The sequence below is a fragment of the Acinonyx jubatus genome, chromosome A2 (assembly GCF_027475565.1).
Source record: "Acinonyx jubatus isolate Ajub_Pintada_27869175 chromosome A2, VMU_Ajub_asm_v1.0, whole genome shotgun sequence".
In the NCBI taxonomy this organism is placed as follows: domain Eukaryota; kingdom Metazoa; phylum Chordata; class Mammalia; order Carnivora; family Felidae; genus Acinonyx; species Acinonyx jubatus.
Window position 1 is genome coordinate 146,118,682 of NC_069383.1, and position 18,217 is coordinate 146,136,898.

At 40.2% G+C, this 18,217-nt stretch overlaps 1 protein-coding gene across 13 annotated transcripts in view; it reads right to left on the reverse strand.

Annotated features, from left to right (window-relative positions):
* Window positions 1-18,217, reverse strand: part of DOCK3 (dedicator of cytokinesis 3) — a 561,979-nt gene that overhangs the window by 224,587 nt on the left and 319,175 nt on the right. For all 13 annotated transcript variants that reach the window (XM_027038830.2, XM_027038823.2, XM_027038822.2 and 10 more), the window contains one exon: window positions 3,045-3,193. In XM_027038830.2, coding sequence (XP_026894631.1) covers window positions 3,045-3,193 — 149 coding nt within the window. The remainder of the gene's footprint in view (window positions 1-3,044; window positions 3,194-18,217) is intronic.

The following is an 18,217-nucleotide window of genomic DNA, read 5'->3' on the forward strand; positions in this document are numbered from 1 at the left end:
TCAGTAGCTATGCCATATGTAACATACAGTATTTTGCTAAGATTTTTATTGCTGAAGTTAGATTTAGAGAATACTGTCTGATCTATGGTACACCTGAATCCATATTATATCATACAAGGAGTCTGTGGTGTGTGCCAGGTAACCCTACTGACAGTCAAGAGAGGGTGTAATTTAATGAAACAAACAAGGACATAACTCTGTCACTTCAAAAGTTCACAAATAGCCAATTTAGGGTTGTACTTTTTTTTTTTCTTTTCTAAGGAAAAACAGCACCACTCTGGGTTGGATCGACTTTATTAGATTTTGTGTTTCCTCCTTCCTAATGTGCTGTTCCACTTTTGTAAGAACACATTCACTTGTCAAGTCCCTTCTTAAGAAAGGAGCCATGAAAGGTAACTTCCACTTCCATGAATACTTTAAAATGGCTTTAGCTGGCCCTTACACTTAATTAGATAGTTTTGCTGTTAATACAATTCTGGCTGGCAAACCATTTCCTACAGAATTGTGAAGATACTACTTCATTATATCCTAGAATCTGGTATTACTGATAAAACTTTTGAGGTTGGTGTGATTCTTATTATTTTGTAAGAAGACTTGTTTTCCTGCCTGAAAACCTTTTAGGATCTTCTCTTCATCCCTGGAATACTGAAATATCTTACAATGCCTTGCTGTGGATTTTGGGCTTTTCCCCCATTCATTATATTAGGTATTTGGTGGGATCTTCCAATCCAAGACTCCTGGCTCTTTGGCTCTGGGAAATTCTCTTCTATCATTTCTTTAGGATCTCCTCTTTATTGCCTGTGTTCTTTTTCTGGAAATTATAGTATTTGATATTAGGCCCCCTGGACTGAACCTTTGTATTGCTCTTCTTTTTTCAAACATTTCCCATCTTTTTGTTTTATTTTCCCAGAAATAACATAAAATTATCTTACTGTTCTCTTTTTGAATGTTTTATTTGGGAAATCACATTCTCTATTTCTTTTTCAGAGTACTTTATTTTACATAATGGATCTTGACTCTCTCTGAGGGTGCTGAGAGATTTTTTTTTTTAAGTTCTTTACTAATCTCTAGTTGTCTTGAGGGCTGGGTTATTTCCTTCCAATGGTGCAAAGTATTTTGTTTATCCTGGTCTTTCTCTCTTCTCTATGGAAGGATTTTTTTTTTGGTTTCCTTTATTTTTTATTTTAAACATATCACTATCAATCTAATCTTTTCTTTCTTTTTTTAATATGAAATTTATTGTCAAATTGGTTTCCATACAACACCCAGTGCTCATCCCAACAGGTGCCCTCCTCAATGCCCGTCATGCACTTTCCCCTCCCTCCCACCCCCATCAAGCCTCAGTTTATTCTCAGTTTTTAAGAGTCTCTTATGGTTTGGCTCCCTCCCTAACTTTTTTTTTTAATACCTGGTGATACTCAACTGTCTATCCCAATTTATTTATTTTTTTAATTAAAAAAATTTTTTTAACGTTTATTCATTTTGAGAGAGACAGAGCATGAGTGGGGGAGGGGCAGAGAGAGAAAGAGAAAGAATCTGAAGCAGGCTCCAAGCTGTCAGCACAGCCTGACACGGGGCTCGAACCCATGGACTGTGAGATTATGACCTGAGCCGAAGTCGGATGCTTAACTGACCAAGCCACCTCAAGGTGCCACTGTCCATCCCAATTTAAAAAGCACTAGAAGTGTGGGGAGTTTTTGCACATGGTGGGTGACTAGCAAATTTTCTTTCTGGTAAGTGGAAGGGATCTGGTCATTACAATTTGAAACCCTTACATAACACAATATGGAGGGCTTTGTAATAAAGGTCCCAGAGTACACTCTTGTTGCCCAGTTCCCCCCCAGGCAGTCTGTCTTTGTATTTGTTTATCTGAAATGACTGGCTGCCAGTCTTTCTACTCATGGCAGTGGGTTATTCCTTTTATATACTTTTAAGCAATCCCCCTGCCTTTTTAAGCACAAAGGTATGCTCCTCCATGATTCTGCAAACTGCTGGACAGAACATCTCTTTCATTAGCTAAAGTTTCTTCCACGTATACTGGGCTTCCTTCATCATTAATACTCTATCTACATTCCAGCTTCTAGAAATGAGTTCATATATTCCATTTATTGCTAGGCCCCCTCCCATTCTTTTTATTTTTCATTTCAATGACATCTTGAGAGGGTGAGGAGCTAAAGACTTGTACTAAAACATACATAAAGTATATGTATGACCAGGAAACAACCTGGACACTTTAAAGTTCAATGGACTTGATTTTAAGATAATGAGACAAAATCACTTGAGAATTGTATCAATTATTATATCTAGGAAGAAATAAAATTTGAATACTATCTACTCTAGCTTCCCATGCCAAAGTCTTAGAATGCTATATATGACAAATAACCATACCTCCTGCATAAATACAGGACTATTTTTGAATGACAAATTAGTTAAGAATATTTTGAAGTAGAGATGTAGACAGTTCCTATTTGGAGTATATGCATACACAGATAAATTGCATGGCTATAAAATGTAAAAGATACAGAAATCACCTGAAAAAATAAAGATACTAGAAGATGAAACAAAAGTGTACTCTGATTACTGAGATCTAGAATCAAGGAATTTGAGCTGGAAGAGACCTCACAGGATAATGCAGTCCAATTATTTAATATTCCAGAAGTGAAAATAAAAATTGAGATATATGGAGAACAAACTGAGGGTTACTGAAGGGGTTGTGGGAGGGGGAATGGGCTAAATGGGTAAGGGGCACTAAGGAATCTACTCTTTAAATCATTGTTGCACTATATGCTAACTAATTTGGATGTAAATTTTAAAAAATAAAAAATAAAATAAAATAAAAACTGTGTGAGTTTCAGTGTGTAGAGCCAGTAAGTGCCCTTTGCTAAACCAAAAGAAACAACTACTCATCTTAAAAATGATCAAAGCTTAGTGCGGAATATAATAATGTCTTTTCATCACTAAAGAGAGTTTTGATCAGGTTCAAACTCTGTAAGAACTGAGCTAACATAAAGTAACTGAAATGCCCAAATGATATTCATACTTACTCATTACCCCAGTCCAGGCGCACGGTGATATGCCGCTTAACCTCCCGCACCTGATCCTGAGTGAGGTGACCAGACAGTAGCTGCCTTCGAAGGTCAATAAGTTCATTCATCACATGGCGTAGCTTGTAGAAAAGATCTACTTTGTGTTTCTGAAAGGGCATTTTTGGTTTTGGGTGACATGAAAAAGGGATAGGGAAAAAGAATGAAAAAAGAAAGAGAAATAGTTAAACTATGAAGTGTTCATTTCTCTGAATCTCTAAAAAAGGCAATGTAAAGAGGAGCATATTTAAGAATCTTAAAACAAAGTACTTAGTTCCTACTGTCTAAACATCTCTATATAGATAACATCTAACAAGTAATACTATTCATCTGGATCATGCAAAATACCATTTATCTCTACTCCATTCTGGACAATTCATTTTCCAGTAAATCAGAGTTACTAAACTTAATCAGAACACAAAGTTAGACTCATAGGAGTCTACAGCTGATTTCCCTGTCAGAAATTACTATGTATGTAACATCTCTGGTTTCTCTACGAGGGATACTCAAGTTGGGGAAGGGAAGAGAGAATCATTTGCCCTACTTTGAAGGAACTAAGGTTCCAATAAAAAGCCACAATCTCTGGAGCAATATTGACTCCAGGTTTCCAGGCCTCATCTAGTTTTAATTAGCTTTTGTAAACAATATGCATCCCTAGTGTCAAAGATATGAACTCTTTTCAGTTTAATAAAAAATGTCACCTTTTTAAGAGTTAAATGGAAACATCTTAATGAATTTAATTATGGACATGATAGGGCTTTTAACAGATAAAAAGTGTAAATGCCATGACAGTAGATACTTGATGAAAAAGATTTACTTAAGAATATAGATTTAAAAACTAAAGTCTTATTTGCTCACAAGTGCAATCCTGGTTTGGAAATTTTTAGGTTTCTCTTTCGGTTATAGAGAAGCATGATTCTATATGATAATTAAAACTCTTGGAATGTAACTTTTCTATAAAGAATGCTTTTTAAAGTCAGATCAACCTGTACCATAGGGTTAGGAAAGCCTTTATCTAGAATTTCCTCTAAAAAGACACTTGCCAAAATAAGCTTGATTAAAGTTAACTATAAATAAAATTAATAATAAAGTAAATGACAAACCAGCAGAATCAGCTAATATTCATGGCAATGATCTTATGATTAAAATGTTCGAGACCTCATGCTACTTAGAATTCATCTAATGGAGCACTAGACTTTTAAAATCCATCTCACAGAGAAACTATTTTTTTTAATGTTTATTTATTTTTGAGAGAGGGACTGAGTGCAAGCAGGGGAGGGGCAGTGAGAGAGGGAGACACAGAATCTGAAGCCAGCTCCAGGCTCTGAGCTGTCAGCACAGAGCTCAGTGTGGGGGTTGAATTCATGAACCACGAGATCATGACCTGAGCTGAAGTCAGACGCTTAACTGACTGAGCCACTCAGGCGCCCCTCACAGGCAAAGTATTTTTAAATAGAAGACCTTAGGAATCATGCACTCTAACTACATCATTGCTAATAGCATGAGATCCTTTTTCACTCAATGTTTATACAAAGAAAAGTTAAGTACCTTGATGGTACACAATGCTGGCAGAATGAACTTAAAAATCCTTGTCAGTTCATATAAAAAGGCCTAAGAATATTATATCATTTAGAATACTGAGATCTTAAGGTAAGCAAAAAAGGCAATGTGGTGTCTCCTTCCAGCATATTCATTTATTTTTGATAAAATAGGGCCACCAAAGTTTAAAATAGAAAATTAGATTATTTTCCCATCAAACCATACCCAATAATCCACTGCATACATACACACAAGCATTTATTCAATCACTTGATTACAAACGCTTATGAAGCACCTGATGAATGCTATCACTATGTTGTGATCAAAAGTCCCCACCCTACTCTTAAAAACTGAGAATAAACTGAGGGTTGATGGGGGGTGGGAGAGAGGGGAAAGTGGGTGATGGGCATTGAGGAGGGCACCTGTTGTGATGAGCACTGGGTGTTGTATGGTAACCAATCTGACAATAAATTTCATATTAAAAAAAAAAGTCCCTACTCTCGTGGCTTCATTCTAGAGAGCAGAGACAGACTGCAGACAAATAAATAATGGTAGTGATAAGTTCTAAAAATAAAATTATAGCAGACCAGAAATAGTGGGTGGCAAAGGGTGGGTGAGTTGGCTGGGGAGCGGGGGAAGGTAATACTTCAGGTAGGGTGGGCTTCTTTGGGAGCTGAACTTTAACTAGAAACCTGAATGAAACAAGGTGACAGCATTTGGGAAAACTGAGGAAGTTCAAATTTAAAACAAATTGAAAACAAAACTGGGGAAGTTTTAGAGGCATAAAAAGCAGCAAGAACAAATGCCTTGATGTGGAAGTGGACTTGGCATGTTCAGAGAGAACAGAGAGGTCAGTGTACCTTCAGCAAAGTGAACAAGGGGGGAGAGTGGTGATGATGCAGTCAGAGAAGTACCAGAGACCAGATCAGGCAGGGCTTTGGTAAGCCATGTTAAAGGGTTTGGCTTTTATTCCAAGCAAGATGGAATGCCACTGAAGATAGGGAGAAGAATGATGTGATAGGATTAAGGCTTGAAAGCATCACTCTGAGTGCTGCTGAGAATAAACCATGAAAAGCCAAAAAGGAAGGCAGGGGTTCCAGTCAGCAGGCTATTTATTACAACAATCCACAGGATTACAGTTGACTAGACAAAGGTAAGAAGCATAATGTAAAACTTTCAGGGCTTGGGGTTTTGACATGTTTTGTAGGTTAAAGCTGTCAGGATCTGTGGATATATCAGATGTGGGATATGAGTGGAGTCAAGGATTTCTCTTTTTCTTGGCCTGGGAAGCATGACTGGAGGAGGGAAACAATGTTCAATTTTAACATGCTAGGTTTGACATTGAATTCTAGTATTTAGAGGTCATCTAGAGGAGTATCTAGCACAGGAAACAAAGAAGGAGAAAGGAGTGAAATGAGAGAAAAAGCAGGAGTGTACTGAATACAGGGTTTTAATGAGGACTTTGTCAAATGCACTGACTGAGAGGTTAAATAAAATACAGACTGAGAGTTAGCCACTGCATTTGGGTTTGTGGTGGCCATCACTGATTCCTATAAGGGCAGTTTTGATGAAATTGTTGGAGTGAATTCAAGAGTAATGGGAGAGAAGAAAAATGGGAACAGAACACAGACAACTCTTGTAGAATTTTCAGTAATTGGAAGCAGAGAAATAAAAGATAGTAGAATAATGCTGTGCAATCAGGGGAGGGGTTTTTTTCAATGAAACAAAATTTCAGGATACTCGTATGCTGAAGGGAACGATACAGTAAAAAGAAAAAAATTTGATGATGCAGATATTAAGTCTTTGAGTAGCCAAGAAGAGATGGGTCCCCAAGAAGGGAAGCTCTGCTTAGGCTAGATATTCCATATATTGTCACAGAGGAAAAGTATAGAATATGGATAATGACAAAGGCATTTGGGAGATTTGGTGACAGGAAAACTAAATTTTTCCTCCAGGTGCTTTATTCTCAAGGAAAAAAAGAAGCAAGGTCATCAGCCGAGAGTGACTAGGGTGGGAGGGAGTGTTAGAGATTTCAGAATAGGGAAGAAGTTGTAAAAGTTCCACAGAGAGTGGTAACACAACCTCGACAAGAGGTAGAGAGTTCGACTGTCAGATGATTTTGAGTTTTGTGAACACTAATTAAAAGTGTGGTTGTGTGTGTTTTTTAAGCCAAGGGTAATAATGTATATTGATGCTGAAATATCATGTATGTAAGTATGTATGTATCACATATATGTATGTATATGCATGTATATTTACACACACACATACACACATACACACAGTGTTTATTCAACACATACATGCACACATATACATACAATATCAATGCAAAAATATACTAATATACTCCTTTAAGGCATTAAACAGTCATTTATTAAGAGTTTCTAACAGACCATACTGTCCAAAGATGACTACAATACTCCCATCCCAAGTACTATTCTGCAAAAATGTGACCTTCACATGCGTCCAGTATGAGATAGAGTCTGTTTCTTCACACCTTTGAATCTAGGAAGGCCCTGAGACTGCTCTGATCAACTGAACACAACAGCAGGAAGCTAAAGCTAGTTCTAGAAGCTGCCCTTAACTTGTCCAGCAGCTTCAGCTTCCTGTCTCTTGGAATATATGCTCCTTCTGGAAGGTTCCCCCTTAGAATCCAGCTGTCATGCTGTTAAAAGCCCAAGCTGCATGGAAAGGCCACAAGGAGACACTCCATTAAGCAGTCCCACTGTGTGAGTGAGCCAACTTAGTTGCTATCCCTAGCCCAGGAGAACTTTCAGGAGATTACAGCCCCTACCAAAATCTGACTGCAACATGAGAAACCCTCTGTGAAAACCACCCAACTGAGCTCACTCTATCCAGAGAAGAATGAAATATAATAAACAGTTGCTTTAAGCCACTAAGACTTGGAGTAGTTTGTTATGTAGATAATTGGAAAAACTGTACAGTATTTTCTCCAACTACAAAATCAGTTGTTTCTAGTTATATGAAGCCAGGAATGCTAACTCTGCACTAAGAATGAAACGGATCACATCATCAGAAAGCAGAACTATTATTACAATCAATGTGATGCTAATTTCTTTCTCCAGGCCAACCCACGAGCTCTGTGACCAGAGCTCCTAGCACTAGAGGCTGCTCCACTAGCACTGCTCTGACACCACACTGCACTCTTGGGTTTGCTGGCAGAAAACATACACCATTCAAGGTGAGCAATCTTGAGTGACTGGCCACAGAGTACAAAATTTACCTAGGATCACTTGACACCACAGGACAGTTGAATGTCTCACTTTGGCTGAACGATGCTTTTCTACTGAGACTCCTGCTCCTCAGTAGATTAAAATAACAGTACAATTAGGTTGGTGGTAAGTTTTAGCTTTCCTGCATAATCATCCCTAGTTCCTGTCAAGGCTAAAATAAATGCAGGAGAATTTTTTTAAAGGGTGGGGAGAGTTAAGATGGCAGAGTAGTATGGAGACCCTGAGCTTGTCTTGCCCCTGAAATGCAGCTATATTAGCATAAAACCATTTTGAACACCTAGGAAATCGATCTGAGGATTAACGCAACAATCTGCATAATTTGAGCCAGAGAACTTGGCAGATACATAGTGCAGAGAGGTAAACTGAAGGAGAGAAAAGCCATGGAGCCATGGAGGGTAGGGAACCTTTTTTGTGGAGAGGACAGAGAAAGAGAAAGGGAGAGAGTGCAGCACGTTGGATCACACAAGAAAAGCACTACCCCCAAAAGAAGCTAGAGAGAAAGAGTGAAAACACAGGGGACTAGACAAGAAATCTGTTCCCCAAAACCATTGACAAAGAGAAAGGAGAGGGTTTTAACATCGCCAGGATTCTATAAACAGTGGAGCAAAGAATTTAAAGGTCCAGAGTTCAGTGCCTGGTGGTACTCTGGTGAAGAAGTAGAGCAAACTCCCATGATTAGGCCGTGTGGTCTGAGGGGTCTGTGTACCACACAGGGAGAAGCAGTTCCCCAGCTTGGAGTGCATTTGGTAGAGGCCATATGGTTTCTCCACAGGCAAAAGTCCTGGCAGACCATGGAGAGCTGCCACATTTACCGATATTGGAACAAAGACACCAGAATACAGCAAAACTTGGTGCCAGTTGTGTGTTCTGATTTACCATAAACTCTGAGCCTCTGCTGCTGCACAACATTTTCAGGGACAAGCCAGGACTTGCCATTGCTGGGCAAAACCCTCCTCCAGAGAATCAGCACGGGTCCAAAGCCACAGGGGTCTCTGAAGTGTTGGGTTTTGAAACACAGCAGTTTCAAGCAGCTAGACAGCTTGGACACAGACAGGGTAAAGGTGGGGACCTGACAGAAGCCTGAGATAAAGGAGGGGTGCTTGATAGTGTGTCTGTGAGGGCACAAAATTTCCAAGCCAGAGACTAGAGAGCTGGGTGAAGCCACTTTTACCTCATGGATAGACCACAGTGAGCTAAGAAGCACCACCAAGTGGCGAACAGAGCCACTACACCAAGCTCCATGCTCCTGTGCCCTCCAGACACATCCCCCAGAAGACCAGCACAAATCCCTTCCACCTGCTTAGTCTACGGACTAAAGTGTGCTCCAAAGTATAAGTTCTAAGGGAACAGGATGCAGCTTCATTTGGATTTCATTCTGTTTGCTTGTTCATTTTCTTTGCTTCTGTTTTTTCTTTACATTGTTTTTTCGTTCTTCTTTCTTGGACACAGAAACAACAAAAATTTTTTTTAATTTCTTAAAATTTCTGTTGGGAAGACGGCGGTGTAGGAGGACGCTGGGCTCACCGCATCCTGTGGATCACTTAGATTCCACCCACACCTGCCTAAATAACCCAGAAAACCACCAGAAGACTAGCAGAATGGATTTTCTGGAGCCAAGCGTAGACGGGAGGCTCACGGAAGAGGGTAGGAAGGGCGGAGAGGCGATGCGCACTACACGGACAGGTGGGAGGGAGCCAGGGCGGAGGGGCAGCCGGCCGGCAAATCAGAGCCCCCGAGTCTGGCTTGCAAAAGCGGAGGGGCCAGACGGAGTGTGTTCTGACAGCAAGCGGGACTTAACATCTGGAAGGTTATAAGTTAACAGCTCTGCTCGGAGAGTGGGAGGGCTGGAGGAGAACAGGAGGGAGAGTTGTTGAGCCCCAGACGACGGAGCTCAGCCTGGCGGGGAACAAAGGCGCTTGCCAGCGCCATCTCCCTCGCCCAGCCCCCAGCCAAAATCCCAAAGGGAACCAGTTCCCATCATGGAGCTTGCTTGCACCGCACAAACACCCAACGCTGTGCTTCTGCGGATCCATCCCTCCGGCGGGTCTGACTCAATCCCGGTGCCGCAGGGCCCCTCCTGAAGCAGATCTCCGAAGGAAAAGAGAGCTGAGCCTGGCCCTCGCGACCCTGTGAACCTTGCCGATCCACCCCAGCTAATACGCCAGATCCCCAGCACCACAAGCCTGGCAGTGTGCAAGTAGCCCAGATGGGCCACGCCACCCCACAGTGAATCCCGCCCCTAGGAGAGGGGAAGAGAAGGTGCACACCAGTCTGACTGTAGACCCAGGGTGGGCTGGGGGCAGACATCAGGTCTGACTGCGGCCCTGACCACCAATGCAGGTTATTCAAGACAGCACAGGGGAAGTGCCCTGCAGTTCCACACCACTCCAGGGACTATCCAAAATGACAAAGCAGAAGAATTCCCCTCAAAAAAACCTCCAGGAAATAATGACAGCTAACGAATTGATCAAAAATGATTTAAACAATATAACAGAAAGTGAATTTAGAATAATAGTCATAAAATTAATCGCTGGGCTTGAAAACAGTATAAAGAACAGCAGAGAATCTACTGCTACAGAGATGAAGGGATTAAGGAACAGCCAGGAGGAGCTAAAAAATGTTATTAATGAGCTGCAAAATAAAATGGAGATGACCACAGCTCGGACTGAAGAGGCAGAGGAGAGGATAGGTGAACTACAAGATAAAATTATGGAAAAAGAAAAAGCTGAGAAAAAGAGAGATAAAAAAATCCAGGAGTATGAGGGGAAAATTAGAGAACTAAGTGATGCACTAAAGAGAAATAATCTATGCATAATTGGTATTCCAGAGGAGGAAGAGAGAGGGAAATGTGCTGAAGGTGCACTTGAAGAAATAATAGCTGAGAACCTCCCTGATCTGGGGAAGGAAAAAGGCAATGAAATCCAAGAGGCACAGAGAACTCCCTTCAGACGTAACTTGAATCGATCTTCTGCATGACATATCATAGTCAAACTGGCAAAATACGAGGATAAAGAGAAAATTCTGAAAGCAGCCAGGGATAAACGTGCTCTAACATATAAAGGGAGACCGATAAGACTCGTGACGGATCTATCTACTGAAACTTGGCAGGCCAGAAAGGAATGGCAGGAAAACTTCAATGTGATGAACAGAAAAAATATGCAGCCGAGAATCCTCTATCCACCAAATCTGTCATTTAGAATAGAAGGAGTGACAAAGGTCTTCCAAAACAAACAAAAACTGAAGGAATTCGTCACCACTAAACCAGCCCTACAAGAAATCCTAAGGGGGATCCTGTGAGAAAGTACCAGAGACATCGCTACAGGCATGAAACCTACAGACATCACAATGACTCTAAACCCATATTTTTCTATAATAACACTGAATGTAAATGGACTAAATGCGCCAAACAAAAGACAAAGGGTATCAGAATGGATAAAAAAACAAGACCCATCTAATGTTGTCTACAAGAGACTCATTTTAGACCTGAAGACACTTTCAGATTGAAAGTGAGGGGATGGAGAACTATTTATCATGCTACTGGAAGTCAAAAAAAAGCTGGAGTAGCCATACTTATATCAGACAAACTAGACTTTAAATTAAAGGTTGAAACAAGAGATGAAGAAGGGCATTATATAATAATTACAGGGTCTATCCATCAAGAAGAACTAACAATTATAAATGTCTATGCGCCAAATACGGGAGCCCCCAAATAAAGAAAACAATTACAAACATAAGCAACCTTGTTGATAAGAATGTGGTAATTGCAGGGGACTTTAATACCCTACTTACAACAATGGATAGATCATCTAGACACATGGTCAATAAAGAAACAAATAAAGAAACAATGACACATTGGATCAGATGGACTTGACAGATATATTTAGAACTCTGCATCCCAAAGCAACAGAATATACTTTCTTCTCCAGTGCACATGCAACATTCTGCAAGATAGATCACATACTGGGTTACAAAACAGCCCTTCATAAGTATACAAGAATTGAGATCATACCATGCATACTTTCGGACCACAATGTGATGAAGCTTGAAATCAACCACAGGAAAAAGTATGGAAAACCTCCAAAAGCATGGAGGTTAAAGAACACCCTACTAAAGAATGAATGGGTCAACCAGGCAATTAGAGAAGAAATTAAAAAATATATGGAAACAAATGAAAATGAAAATACAACAATCCAAATGCTTTGGGATGCAGCAAAGGCAGTCCTGAGAGGAAAATACATTGCAATCCAGGCCTATCTCAAGAAACAAGAAAAATCCCAAATACAAAATCTAACAGCACACCTAAAGGAAATAGAAGCAGAACAGCAAACACACCCCAAACCCAGCAGAAGAAGAGAAATAATAAAGGTCAGGGCAGAAAGAAACAATATAGAATCTAAAAAAACTGTAGAGCAGATCAATGAAATCAAGAGTTGGTTTTTTGAAAAATAAAAAAAAAACCTGATAAACCTCTAGCCAGGCTTCTCAAAGAGAAAAGGGAGACGACCCAAATAGATAAAATCATGAATGAAAATGGAATTATTACAAACAATCCCTCAGAAATACAAGCAATTATCAGGGAACACTATGAAAAATTATACGCCCACAACTGGACAATCTGGAAGAAATGGACAAATTCCTAAACACGCACACACTTCCAAAACTCAAACAAGAGGAAACAGAAAGCTTGAACAGAACCATAACCAGTGAAGAAATTGACTCAGTTATCAAAAATCTCCCCAAGGTGGGAGGGAGGGGAGGGTGGGTGATGGGTATTGAGGAGGGCACCTTTTGGGATGAGCACTGGGTGTTGCTTGGAAACCAATTTGACAATAAATTTCATATATTAAAAAAAAATCTCCCCAAATGTAAGAGTCCAGGACCAGATGGTTTCCCAGGGGAGTTCTACCAGACGTTTAAAGCAGAGATAATACCTATCCTTCTCAAGCTATTCCAAGAAATAGAAAGGGAAGGAAAACTTCCAGACTCATTCTATGAAGCCAGTATTACTTTGATTCCTAAACCAGACAGAGACCCAGTAAAAAAAGAGAACTGCAGGCCAATATCCCTGATGAATATGGATGCAAAAAGTCTCAATAAGATACTAGCAAATCGAATTCAACAGCATATAAAAAGAATTATTCACCATGATCAAGTGGGATTCATTCCTGGGCTGCAGGGCTGGTTCAACATTCGCAAATCAATCAACGTGATACATCACATTAATAAAAGATAAGAACCGTATGATCCTGGCAATCGATGCAGAAAAAGCATTTGACAAAATTCACCATCCTTTCTTAATAAAAACCCTCGAGAAAGTCGGGATAGAAGGAACATACTTAAACATCATAAAAGCCATTTATGAAAAGCCCACAGCTAATATCATCCTCAATGGGGAAAAACTGAGAGCTTTCCCCCTGAGATCAGGAACATGGCAGGGATGTCCACTCTCACCGCTGTTGTTTAACATAGTGTTGGAAGTGCTAGCATCAGCAATCAGACAACAAAAGGAAATCAAAGGCATCAAAATTGGCAAAGATGAAGTCAATCTTTCTTTCACTTTTTGCAGATGACATGATAATATCCCGATAGACTCCACCAAAAGTCTGCTAGAACTGATACATGAATTCAGCAAAGTCGCAGGATACAAAATCAGTGTACAGAAATCAGTTGCATTCTTATACACTAATAATGAAGCAACAGGAAGACAAATAAAGAAACTGATCCCATTCACAATTGCACCAAGAAGCATAAAATACCTAGGAATAAATCTAACCAAAGATGTAAAAGATCTGTGTGCTGGAAACTATAGAAAGCTTATGAAGAAAATGGAAGAAGATATAAAGAAATGGAAAACCATTCCATGCTCATTGGTTGGAAGAATAAATATTGTTAAAATGTCAATACTACCCAAAGCTATCTACACATTCAATGCAATCCCAATCAAAATTGCACCAGCATTCTTCTCGAAACTAGAACAAGCAATCCTAAAATTCATATGGAACCACCAAAGGCCCCGAATAGCCAAAGTAATTTTGAAGAAGAAGACCAAAGCAGGAGGCATCACAATCCCAGACTTTAGCCTCTACTACAAAGCTGTAATCCTCAAGACAGCATGGTACTGGCACAAAAACAGACACATAGACCAATGGAATCGAATAGAAACCCCAGAACTAGAACCACAAACGTATGGCCAACTAATCTTTGACAAAGCAGGAAAGAATATCCAGTGGAAAAAGGACAGTCTCTTTAACAAATGGTGCTGGGAGAACTGGACAGCAACATGCAGAAGGTTGAAACTAGACCACTTTCTCACACCATTCACAAAAATAAACTCAAAATGGATGAAGGACCTGAATGTGAGACAGGAAACCATCAAAACCCTAGAGGAGAAAACAGGAAAAGACCACTCTGACCTCAGCCACACCAATTTCTTACTTGTCACATCCACAAAGGCAAGGGAATTAAAAGCAAAAATGAACTATTGGGACCTCATGAAGACAAAAGGCTTCTGCACAGCAAACGAAACAATCAACATAACTAAAAGGTAACCAACACAATGGGAAAGGTATTTGCAAATGACATCGGACAAAGGTCTAGTATCCAAAATCTATAAAGAGCTCACCAAACTCCACACCTGAAAATCAAATAACCCAGTGAAGAAATGGGCAGAAAACATGAATAGACACTTCTCTAAAGAAGACATCCGGATGGCCAACAGGCACATGAAAAGATGCTCAACGTCACTCCTCATCAGGGAAATACAAATCAAAACCACACTCAGATATCACCTCATGCCAGTCAGAGTGGCCAAAATGAACAAATCAGGAGACTATAGATGCTGGAGAGGATGTGGAGAAACGGGAACCCTCTTGCACTGTTGTTGAGAATGCAAACTGGTGCAGCCACTCTGGAAAACAGTGTGGAGGTTCCTCACAAAATTAAAAATAGACCTACCCTATGACCCAGCAGTAGCACTGCTAGGAATTTACCCAAGGGATACAGGAGTACTGATGCATAGGGCACTTGTACCCCAATGTTTATAGTAGCACTCTCAACTTTAGCCAAATTGTGGAAACAGCCTAAATGTCCATCAACTGATGAATGGATAAAGAAATTGTGGTTTATATACACAATGGAGTACTACATGGCAATGAGAAAGAATGAAATATGGCCCTTTGTAGCCACGTGGATGGAACTGGAAAGTGTGATGCTAAGTGAAATAAGCCATACAGAGAAAGACAGATACCGTATGTTTTCACTCTTATGTGGATCCTGAGAAACTTAACAGAAACCCATGCGGGAGGGGAAGGAAAAAGAAAAGAGGTTAAAGTGGGAGAGAGCCAAAGCATAAGAGACTCTTAAATACTGAGAACAAACTGAGGGTTGATGGGGGGGTTGGAGGGAGGGAATGGTAGGTGATGGGCATTGAAGAGGGCATCTTTTGAGATGAGCACTGGGTATGAAAACCAATTTGACAATAAATTTCATATATTAAAAAAATTTTTTAAAAATAAAATAAAATAAAATTTTTGTTATTTTTATTTAAAAAATTTTTTTAATGTTTATTTATTTTTGAGAGATAAAGACAGAATGTGAGTCGGTTAGGGGCAGAGAGAGAGGGAGACACAGAATCCAAAGCAGGTTCCAGGCTCTGAGCTGTGAGACAGAGTCTGATGCGGGGCTCGAAATCACAAGCTATGAGATCATGACCTGAGCCGAAGTTGCATGTTCAACCGATTGAGCCACCCAGGCGCCCCTAGAATTTGTTATTTCTAAATTCTATTTTATTATTTAAAATCTTTTTAATTTAAAAATATTTTTAACTTTTTCCTTTCTCTTTTTTCTCTTTCCTATCAAGCTTCTCTGAAAAAGCTGACAGAAATACATATACAATCTAGCTTCCTTTATTTTTTTTGTGTTTTTTTAGTTTTTAAATTTTAATGTTTAGTTTTATTAATTTCTTTTTTTCCTCCAAAATGACAAGAGTGGGGAATTCACCCTCAAAAAAAGAACAGGAAGAAATGATGGCCACTGATTTAATCAACACAGGTATAAGTAAGATGTCTGAACTAGACAGCTAGGGTTGAAAAAAGCATAGAAGACACCAGAGGATCCCTTTATGCAAAGCTAAAGAACTAAAATCCAGTCAGGCCAAAATTAAAAATTCTATAATGGAGACACAATCTGGAATGGATTCATGATGGCAAGGATGGGTGAAGCATAGCAGTGAAACAGTGATACAGAAGATAAAATTATGGAAAATAATGAAGCAGAAAGAAGAGGGAAGCAAAGGCAAAAGATCATGACATAAACAAGACTTAGAGAAATCCATGACAGTAACAGTCATTTCAAAGGAGTCCCAGAATATGAAGAGAGAGAGTAAAAGGGGAAGAAGGTTTATGTGAGCAAATTATAGCTGAAAACTTTCTTAATCTGGGGAAGGACCCAGACATCAAAATCGAAGAAACACAGAGAACTCCCATTAGATTCAACGAAAACCAACCATCACCAAGGCATATCATAGTCAAATTCACAAAATATACAAAGAATCATGAAAGCAAGAAAGGGAAAAAAGTACTTAACCTACAAGGGAAGACATAAGATTTGTAGCAAATCTGTCCACAGAAATTTGGCAGGCCAGAAAGGAGTGGCAGGATATATTCAATGTGCTGAATGGAAAAATATCTAGCCAAGAATTCTTTAACCAGCAAGGCTGTCATTCAGAATGGAAGGAGAGATAAACAGTTTCCCTGACAAACAAAAACTAAAGGAGTTCATTACCACTAAACAATTCCTACAAGAAGTATTAAGGGGTACTCTTTGAATTGAGAATAAACAAACAAAACAGACCAAAAGCAAGACAGACTAGAAAGGCCGCAAGAACATCACCAGAGGAGGAGCCAAGATGGCAGAACAGCATGGAAGTTTTTTTTGTGTCTCACGTCCATGAAATACAGTCAGATCAACACTAAACCATCCTGCACACCTAGAAAACTGATTTGAGGAATAACACAACAATATGCACAATCTGAACCACAGAACTCAGAAGGTATGCAGTGCAGAAACGTGAATGGGGGAGAGAGAAGCTGCAGAGGGCAGGGGGCTGTTTTTGCTTGTGGAGAGAGGACGGAGATCGGGGAGAGTATGGGAAAAGAACCCCCCAAAAGCAGCTGGAGAGAAAGTGGAAAAGTGGAAGCAGCCACAGAGACTGAACTAAAAAGGGAGAAAAGAAAAAAGAGAGGGTTTAGATTTCATTAAGACCCTATAAACAGGGGAAGATCAGAGTCTGAAACTCTGCAGCTCAATGCCTGGCAGTGCTCTGGTAAGAAGAGCTAATCCCCAGGAGCAGAGTGAAGTCCGAGGATCCTTGGGCCACAAAGGGAGAGGCAGTTCCCCTACTGGGAGGACATTTGGTAGAGGCTGTGTGGCACCCCCACAGGCAAAGGCCCCAGTAGACCCCAGAAAACAACCACATTTGCTGGTGCTGAAACAAGGTTGTTAAGGATGAAGCCTGGTGCCAGATGTGTGTTGTGATTCTCCATAATCCCTGAAATCCTGCTGCTACACAATCGCGTGAACTTTTTCTGGGGCATGCTGGCACTCAGCTTCAGTCTCTAGGCATTGGCAGCAGCATGGTCCCGCGAACGTTCCTGGGTGCAGCAGGCACCCAGTCATTGCTTGGTGAGACCCTCCTGCAGAGGAGCAAAACAGGTCCAAGTCGCAGTCCCTCAGCAGTAAGGGGTCAGGAAAAACAGCTGTATCTGAGATAAAACTCAGGAGGGAGCTGCTCACTGGCAACCTTACAGTCTGGTCACAGACAGTGTAAAAGCGGGGAGCTGACTGAATTTGGAGGCAAAGGACAGTTGCATGATTGCTGATCAGGGAGAACAGAGTTCCATTACTAAAGACTGGGGTAGCTGGGTGATGCCATTTTCACCACTCCTGCACATGCGCATACACACCTACAAACCCCACAACAATCCACCCCAGTAAGCTACGCAGTGCCATCTAGTGGAGAACAAAGCCATTACACTAAGCCCTGCCCAACTGGGCCAACCTTGCTCTTCAGGAGCACCCATACTTTGACTTCTAGGGGAAAACAATGTAATTTCAATCGTATTTCATTCTGCTTGCTGGTCCATCTATTCAATTTTCTTTTTTCCTTTTTCATTTCTTTTCTTTTTATTGAATACAGAAAGAGAAAAAAATTATTTTTATTTTCAATTTCAATTCAATCCCAATCAAAATTGCACCAGCATTCTTCTCGAAACTAGAACAAGCAATCCTAAAATCTGTATGGAACCACAAAAGATCCCGAACAGCCAAAGTAATATTGAA